Below are 9,791 nucleotides of genomic sequence, written 5' to 3' on the forward strand. Positions count from 1 at the left end.
GACCTTGTCCCTTGTTTCAAGAGTTCTAGTGTTGAATATTCATGACTCAGGACTAAAAGCCTTCAACTAAAGCCCTTGCTGATAGGGTTTCCCAATGCGCAGTAAAGAGGTCTGTTTCATAATATAATATATGCCATTTAGCAGACTCTTTTATCCAAAGAGACGTACTACTGTGCGTGCATACCCTGAGTACACCAAACATTAGGAACACCTTCCTAATATTGAATTGCACAGCAGCGTTGCAGTTCTTGACACACTCAAACCGGTGCGCCTGGCACCTACTACCATACCCCGGTCAAAGGCACTTAAATATTTTGTCTTGCCCATTCACCCTCCGAATGGCACACATACACAATCCATGTCTCAATTGTGTAAAGGCTTAAAAATCCTTCTTCAACCTGTCTCCTCCCTTTCATCTACACTGATTGAAGTGGATTTAGCAAGTGACACCAATACGGGATCATAGCTTTCACCTGGATTCACCTGGTCAGTCTATGTCATGGAAAGAGCAGGTGTTCTTAATGTTTTGTATACTCAGTGTACATTTTCGCATGGGGTCATGTAGCTCAGTTGGTAGAGCATGGCACTCGCAACGCCAGGGTTGTGGGTTCATTTCCCACGGGGGGCCAGTATGAAAATGTATGCACTCACTAACTGTAAATCGCTCTGGATAAGAACGTCTGCTAAATGACAAAAAACATTTTTTTTTAACAAATATAAAATACCCATTTTTATAAAATCATAAAGACAAACAGCTTGAGACAGTAGATATCTTTCAGTTCATGATATCTTTTCCTTATAAATCGGATAGGATATACTTTATTGTCCCGAGGGGTTGGTTTCACATAGAATACAAAGAGAGAGAAATATGCACATCCATCTTATCAGGTGCAGAACAGACTAAAATTTAGCTTTTTGTCTATCAAGGAAAACGCTATGTCTGGCACAAACCCAACACCTCTCATCACCCCGAGAACACCATCCACCACCATGTTTTTCATCGGCAGGGACTGGGAAACTGGTCAGAATTGAAGGAATGATGGATGGCGCTAAATACAGGGAAATTCTTGAGGGAAACCTGTTTCAGTCTTCCAGAGATTTGAGACTGGGACGGAGGTTCACCTTCCAGCAGGACAATGACCCTAAGCATACTGCTAAAGCAACACTCAAGTGGTTTAAGGGGAAACATTTAAATGTCTTGGAATGGCCTAGTCAAAGCCCAGACCTTAATCCAATTGAGAATCTGTGGTATGACTTAAAGATTGCTGTACACCAGCGGAACCCATCCAACTTGAAGGAGCTGGAGCAGTTTTGCCTTGAAGAATGGGCAAAAATCCCAGTGGCTAGATGTGCCAAGCTTATAGAGACATACCCCAAGAGACTTGCAGCTGTAATTGCTGCAAAAGGTGGCTCTACAAAGTATTGACTTTGGGGGGGTGAATAGTTATGCACGCTCAAGTTCTGCCTTTTTGTCTTATTTCTTGTTTGTTTCACAAAATTTTTTTTTTGCATCTTCAAAGTGGTAGGCATGTTGTGTAAATCAAATGATACAACCCCCCCCCAAAAATCCATTTTAATTCCAGGTTGTAAGGCAACAAAATAGGAAAAATGCCAAGGGGGTGAATATTTTCGCAAGCCACTGTATTGAAAGGTATTGAAAACAGGGGTGTCAATAATTTAGAAAAATATATTACTTGTTAAACAAAATGTATTTCTCTGAGCAATTGTATTAGAGAGAGAGAGAGAGAGAGAGAGAGAGAGAGAGAGAGAGAGAGAGAGAGAGAGAGAGAGAGAGAGAGAGAGAGAGAGAGAGAGAGATACTGACCAGTAATTCCTGCTCCCCACACAGTTGTTGAGCCACCTGCAGTGATGGTCAAAGCTAGCAACACACTTGTTACAGGCACTGCAGTGTTTGGATTTGGGCCCCCTGCAACACACCACACGTCTCAGTACAGGATAAACACACAGTCATACACAACGTGACTGGCCCTGAACATTACAGACCCCAGGGCAGGGGGGTCCATGAGCTGGTAGTTATGATCATAGACTTATGGCTGCTTCTCTTCTCTCATGACAGATGCAACGTTATGTTGACTAGCTGCCTGGCCAGTGACTCCTCCTCAGTCCCTCCTGACCAGCCTGAGGTATAATCCAATATAGATGTGTGTGAGACAGGAGGGATGGGCTGCTGGGGGAGAGGTTAGTATTAGGAAGTGGAGCGTGAGCTCAGCTCTGACTCTCTGTCATCCCCAGGCGCGTCCCCTCTTCTATTCTGCTGCTCACAATCCTCTCCATCCTGCACTCCTGTCTTCCCATCAGCCACCCACTCAGCCCTGTCCACTCCTGTCTTCCCATCAGCCACCCACTCTGCCCTGTCCACTCCTGTCTTCCCATCAGCCACCCACTCAGCCCTGTCCACTCCTGTCTTCCCATCAGCCACCCACTCAGCCCTGTCCACTCCTGTCTTCCCATCAGCCACCCACTCAGCCCTGTCCACTCCTGTCTTCCCATCAGCCACCCACTCAGCCCTGTCCACTCCTGTCTTCCCATCAGCCACCCACTCAGCCCTGTCCACTCCTGTCTTCCTATCAGCCACCCACTCAGCCCTGTCCACTCCCGTCTTCCCATCAGCCACCCACTCAGCCCTGTCCACTCCTGTCTTCCCATCAGCCACCCACTCAGCCCTGTCCACTCCTGTCTTCCCATCAGCCACCCACTCAGCCCTGTCCACTCCTGTCTTCCCATCAGCCACCCACTCAGCCCTGTCCACTCCTGTCTTCCCATCAGCCACCCACTCAGCCCTGTCCACTCCTGTCTTCCTATCAGCCACCCACTCAGCCCTGTCCACTCCTGTCTTCCCATCAGCCACCCACTCAGCCCTGTCCACTCCTGTCTTCCCATCAGCCACCCACTCATCCCTGTCCACTCCTGTCTTCCCATCAGCCACCCACTCAGCCCTGTCCACTCCTGTCTTCCTATCAGCCACCCACTCAGCCCTGTCCACTCCTGTCTTCCCATCAGCCACCCACTCAGCCCTGTCCACTCCTGTCTTCCCATCAGCCACCCACTCAGCCCTGTCCACTCCTGTCTTCCCATCAGCCACCCACTCAGCCCTGTCCACTCCTGTCTTCCTATCAGCCACCCACTCAGCCCTGTCCACTCCTGTCTTCCCATCAGCCACCCACTCAGCCCTGTCCACTCCTGTCTTCCCATCAGCCACCCACTCAGCCCTGTCCACTCCTGTCTTCCCATCAGCCACCCACTCAGCCCTGTCCACTCCTGTCTTCCCATCAGCCACCGACTCAGCCCTGTCCACTCCTGTCTTCCCATCAGCCACCCACTCAGCCCTGTCCACTCCTGTCTTCCCATCAGCCACCCACACAGCCCTGTCCACTCCTGTCTTCCCATCAGCCACCCACTCAGCCCTGTCCACTCCTGTCTTCCCATCAGCCACCCACTCAGCCCTGTCCACTCCTGTCTTCCCATCAGCCACCCACTCAGCCCTGTCCACTCCTGTCTTCCCATCAGCCACCCACTCAGCCCTGTCCACTCCTGTCTTCCCATTAGCCACCCACTCAGCCCTGTCCACTCCTGTCTTCCCATCAGCCACCCACTCTGCCCTGTCCACTCCTGTCTTCCCATCAGCCACCCACTCAGCCCTGTCCACTCCTGTCTTCCCATCAGCCACCCACTCAGCCCTGTCCACTCCTGTCTTCCCATCAGCCACCCACTCAGCCCTGTCCACTCCTGTCTTCCTATCAGCCACCCACTCAGCCCTGTCCACTCCTGTCTTCCCATCAGCCACCCACTCAGCCCTGTCCACTCCTGTCTTCCCATCAGCCACCCACTCAGCCCTGTCCACTCCTCTCCCCTATTTTGCTAGTATACAGTGCGTTGGGAAAGTATTCAGACCCCTTCCCTTTTTCCACATTTTGTTACGTTACAACTTTATTCTAAAATGGATTAAAATAAATAAATAAATCCTCATCAATCTACACACAATACCCCATAATGACAAAGTGGAAACAGGTTTTTAGAATTGGGCCCTGGTCAAAGTTGTACACTATATGGAATAGGGTGCCATTGATTTGGGACGCATCCTAAGTATCTGCTTGAAGGAATGCCCTGATAAAAAGATGTGAGGAAAGCATTTCTCTGTGAGGCTTTACAAAGAGAGTTAAAGTCAGACTCACACGTCTACTTCACAGAGGTAGCAGTGGCAGTTCTCGATGACGTGTGCATGTTTCGTGCGGTCGAACTCGGGCACGGGGCCGTGGTAGCTCTTGGCCCTGACGTTGTAGTCCGCGGGGTCGATGGAAACAGCCATCAGGTGGACAAACAGGTGACACGCAAACATGATGCCCGTGCACTGGGGATTGGATGCAGTTAAGGACCTGATCCTGCATGCAATTGCACTTATACTGTGGTTGTGTAGCCTAAATGCTAACAGAACAGGTAGCTTTATGTACACTCTGTCAGTAACAGTAGGGTTAGTTTCATTCTATTCCATAATCTAAGTACAAATACAACCCAATAGGGACAGATGATGCCAATACTTCATTGGTTGTACGGTTGAGGACCACTTTTAGTTGACTTCAGTTGAAATGGAACTGACCCCAATCCTGTAGATACGCCTACTCTATTCAACCATTGATTTTGACCACTAGGCTGTTATTTACATTTTACTCATTTAGCAGACGCTCTTATCCAGAGCGACTTACAGGAGCAATTAGGGTTAAGTGCCTTGCTCAAGGGCACATCGACAGATTTTTCACCTAGTCGGCTCGGGGATTAGAACCAGCGACGTTTCGGTTACTGGCACAACGCTCTTAACCACTAAGCTACCTGCCGCCCTGTCTGTGTTGCTGAGGCGAGCACCCCTACGCTGTCACTACGCTGTCACTCTGAGCAAAACCTTTTTACCACATAACCCCAATTACAATGAGCGCATCCCGTTCAGATTGTGATCGATCATATACATTTGATTGGTTGAGAGGATACGATGTAGCCAGCAGGGATCCAGTGGGAGGGAAGCAGGGGGACGAACACGCCAAACCCGGTGACAGCATAGAAGAGGTAGAGGAGCCATGCCAGCAGCTGGAAGGGGTGAGGAGGCCAGCTCCACCCGTTGGTCCTGGAGCACAGAGGCCGGTCCCGCCGGGGCCCAGCCTCACTCACTGGGGCCGTACGGTTGGGGTTGGGGTTACACACATCCATATGGGAGGGGACTCTTTCTGGAGCGCGCGTGCGAGAAAGAAAGAAAGAAAGAGAGAGAAAGAGAGAGAGAGAGAGAGAGAGAGAGAGGAGAGAGAGACGAGAGAGAGAGAGAGAGAGAGAGAGAGAAGAGAGAGAGGAGAGAGAGCGAGAGAGAGAGAGAGAGAGAGAGAGAGAGAGAGAGAGAGAGAGAGAGACTCTGGTCATTGGTGCATTATTCACACCATATAACATTGTTATTAGCCTCATTGTTATTGACATTAACTTATCCTATCATCCATGTCAAGGAAGGAAGGAAGAATATTCTGCATCGTTTTGGTTGCAGGTCAGTACCTATTCAGGTGAGGGCTGTACCTACATGATTACTAGCTAACACTCAAACACAATCCAAATGTTTGTGTGCAGGGCAGGACGTTTCTGAAATCAACCAGCTCATCATAACTCTGCTCTGTAACGTTAGCTAGCTAGCCTACCATATCAGCATCCTTATCTTGACTGCAGATCGAAGAACAAAAGCACTATCCCGTTAGAAAAAGGGAAGCTGATAATAATGTAGGTTAACATTTCTAGTCGATAAGAAAAACCCAAAAGCCACTAGTGAGTGACTCACCTTTTCAGTGCGGGTTGACTCGACTAGAGACGCTGCTGCGAGCTGCTCTTCTCAACCACAGCATTTCAGAATCCGATCAAAACAAGGCGGGTTGTCTTTCCTCCAGGGTGTCAGCTAACTCCAGCAGCAGGGTCCCATGCCTTGCTTCAGCATGACAGCCAGCCCATTGCTTTTAACTAGCTAGCTAGCTAGCTGCACATAGGTTCTGCACACCATACAGACGTAATCAGCCAACCCTCCTCCTCAAAGGAATTCAAGTCAGTAGGGCGTAAAAGCATATGCCATGGGGGGATAGAACTTGCTAGCTAAGCTTGCTAGCTTCTAAATCAGCACCATGCGATTTGTATTAGGCTAGCAAGCTAATTTAGTTAATTGCTATTTGCTAGCTATCTGAAAGCAAGCAAAGGTAACGTTAGCTAACTGTACTAGGAGCAGTTCATTGACTAGGTGATCATTCTTGATGTCTGGAGATGCTGGGAGACCGGATATCTATGTAGCTAATGCGTTAGCTCTGCAGCTAACTGCGCTATTAACGTCCTGTAACAATCACCAGCCTGACAATGTGGCATCAGTAAACTCAGCCAGCGACGTTAGCTTGTTTGCTTGTTAAAAATACAAAGAATCAAGAAAAATACCAAATCACGAAATACCAAAAGCTACCACCAATTGAGTTTTAATATTTTCATCTTAAATGGTAACGTATTTTAACCAGATAACGGCAAATAACGGTACCTTCGGTAGCCTTTGAGTTGGTTCTTGTAAAAAATCTCTTCCGACTTCAACTCCCTGGTTTCCCTGGTAACGACCCCAGATCCCCATTCCGATTGGTCATCCCAGGAGTCGCCACCACAGTGACCTCTGGTGGTCATTTCAAGCAACCTGCTTGCCCTGTGCCTGTTCCACTCATGGTTTACAGAATGGTTTCACAGATTAACTACAGGTGCAGCCGAGCCAGGTAGGTATACATTGATTCAGCAGAATACTTTGAATATTGTACAAAACTGAAAACAGTATGAATATATTTTTTTCAACGTGTCAGCTGATTTTAAAGCCACAATCTGTAAGATGTGCGGTACCAATCAAAGAGCGGGCACTGACAAAACATATAGTGAAGAATGGAGGAAATGCATCATGATCCATGACATGCATATAGCACTTGATTTCTATGATACATCTGGAGTGCTCAAGATGTATCATAGAAATTTGTATTGTTTGGTACCCATTGGCGATGCTTGAAAAAGCATTACCCAGTACGGCTACTCTGTGTGTGTGTCACATTGGTTAGACATGTACAGTATAACAAAACAGTGTATGTTTAGTTTCTCCAGATACATGGGGAGTCATCTGATGAGTCATTTGATGTCTCTTGTTCCATAAATTAATCAGTCTCCACCCACGTCATTGTAATGTCATAGAACGAACAGCAGAGGGCAGCAGTGTGTCATATATTTTGAATATCCCAACAGCAATTATCCCAACTCAGCAACATTTTAGTCATTTTAGCAGACGCTGTTATCCAGAGCGACTTACAGTTAGTGAGTGCGTACATTATTTTTACATACATTAACATATATATATTTTTTTCATACTGGCCCCCCGTGGGAAGAGAGAGAGAGAGAGAGAGAGAGAGAGAGGGAAGCAGAGAGAGAGAGAGGGAAGCAGAGAGAGAGAGAGAGAGAGAGAGAGAGAGAGAGAGAGAGAGAGAGAGAGAGAGAAGCAGAGAGAAGCAGAGAGAGAGAGAGGGAAGCAGAGAGAGAGAGAGAGAAGCAGAAAGAGAGAGAGAGAGAGAGAGAGAGAGAGAAGCAGAGAGAGAGAGAGAGAGAGAGAGAGAGAGAGAGAGAGAGAGAGAGAGAGGAGAGAGAGGGAAGCAGAGAGAAAGAGAGAGAGAGAGAGAGAGGGAAGCAGAAAGAGAGAGAGAGGGAAGCAGAGAGAGAGAGAGAGGGAAGCAGAGAGAGAGAGAGAGAGAGAGAAGCAGAGAGAGAGAGAGAGAGAGAGGAGTAGAGAGAGAGAGAGAGAAGCAGAGAGAGAGAGAGAGAGAGAAGCAGAGAGAGAGAGAGAGAGAGAGAGGCAGAGAGAGAGAGAGAGAGAGAGAGAGGCAGAGAGAGAGAGAGAGAGAAGCAGAGAGAAGCAGAGAGAGAGAGAGAAGCAGAGAGAAGCAGAGAGAGAGAGAAAGAGAGAAGCATGGGTTTTCCCTTGTGTGGCACTGTGTTCCATTGCTGTATTGGAATGTACAAATGTGTGTGTGTGTGTGTGTGTATTTTTCACACTGCACAGTTTATATTGGTCTCTTGGTTCTCCCTCCGTGCCTGACTGCAGGTACATCCCTAACTCTACCAAGGGAATGGTAGTAGTAGCTGTAATAGCTTGATTTATTTAACCTTGTAATTGCTTTTATGAGCCTCGTATAGTGCATAAGGGGCGCGTTGTATGGAAAACCCAAACCTGCTTTGTCGTCCCATCCCCCCCCCCCCCCCACACACATTTTTGTCTGTGTTCAAAATGGCACCCTATTCCCTACATAGTGCGCACTACTTTTGATCAGAGCCCTATGATTCCTGGTCAAAAGTAGTGCACTGAATGGAGGAATACGGTGCCATTTGGGGCACATCCCATTTTCCATAAGCGGGGTGTGAAAGGTCTGGCAGGAAAAGTAACTTCTCGTTTTCCACTTGTTACATTTCTAATGGTTGCTGGAGAATCAGGAGGGTAGTGGCTTTGAGGCCTGACATGTGTTTCTAGTCAGTACACCACAAATGTCTGTCTGTTTCTGTCATTTGTACACGCTCTGTGGGGTGAGACCAAGGATGCATCTCAAATGGCACCATATTCCCTACAGAGTGCACTACTTTTTGATCAGAGCCCTATGAGCCTTAGTGCACTACATAGGGAATAGAGTGCGGTTTGGGACGGAGACCAGAATGGCACACACATCAGATTCAGACTCCAAGCTAATTGGAGCAGGAGGTGCGAGGGAGAGACCTTGGATCCTCTCCTCCAATGCGCTTTGAAAGGAATTGAGGAAACAAGGATGGAGAAATCAAGGATTTGACTGCTAGTAATATTTTCATGTGGTTTCACATGGCAGCAGCAGGGGTGTGGTTTCATATGGCAGCAGCAGGGGTGTGGTTTCACATGGCAGCAGCAGGGGTGTGGTTTCATATGGCAGCAGCAGGGGTGTGGTTTCATATGGCAGCAGCAGGGGTGTGGTTTCATATGGCAGCAGCAGGGGTGTGGTTTCAAATGGCAGGAGCAGCAGGGGTGTGGTTTCATATGGAGCAGCAGGGGTGTGGTTTCATATGGAGCAGCATGGGTGTGGTTTCACATGGCAGCAGCAGGGGTGTGGTTTCATATGGCAGCAGCAGGGGTGTGGTTTCATATGGCAGCAGCAGGGGTGTGGTTTCATATGGCAGCAGCAGGGGTGTGGTTTCATATGGCAGCAGCAGGGGTGTGGTTTCATATGGAGCAGCAGGGGTGTGGTTTCATATACAGCAGCAGGGGTGTGGTTTCATATGGCAGCAGCAGGGGTGTGGTTTCATATGGAGCAGCAGGGGTGTGGTTTCACATGGCAGCAGCAGGGGTGTGGTTTCATATGGAGCAGCAGGGGTGTGGTTTCATATGGAGCAGCAGGGGTGTGGTTTCATATGGAGCAGCAGGGGTGTGGTTTCATATGGAGCAGCAGGGGTGTGGTTTCATATGGAGCAGCAGGGGTGTGGTTTCATATGGAGCAGCAGGGGTGTGGTTTCACATGGCAGCAGCAGGGGTGTGGTTTCATATGGCAGCAGCAGGGGTGTGGTTTCATATGGAGCAGCAGGGGTGTGGTTTCATATGGAGCAGCAGGGGTGTGGTTTCATATGGAGCAGCAGGGGTGTGGTTTCACATGGCAGCAGCAGGGGTGTGGTTTCATATGGAGCAGCAGGGGTGTGGTTTCATATGGAGCAGCAGGGGTGTGGTTTCATATGGAGCAGCA

The 9,791-nt window shown here is 48.5% G+C and overlaps 1 protein-coding gene across 1 annotated transcript; it reads right to left on the minus strand.

The window, feature by feature from the left end:
- Window positions 1-1,825: 1,825 nt before the first annotated feature.
- Window positions 1,826-5,217, minus strand: LOC311117501 (palmitoyltransferase ZDHHC1-like; the record flags this gene model as incomplete). The annotated part of the gene is made up of 3 exons (XM_084192424.1): window positions 1,826-1,927; window positions 4,194-4,369; window positions 5,002-5,217. Coding segments are annotated over 3 exons (494 nt in total), but the record flags the coding sequence as incomplete, so codon positions are not given.
- Window positions 5,218-9,791: the final 4,574 nt, after the last annotated feature.

This window comes from Coregonus lavaretus, assembly GCF_964263955.1.
Source record: "Coregonus lavaretus genome assembly, contig: HAP1_SCAFFOLD_3974, whole genome shotgun sequence".
NCBI classification, from domain to species: Eukaryota; Metazoa; Chordata; class Actinopteri; order Salmoniformes; family Salmonidae; genus Coregonus; species Coregonus lavaretus.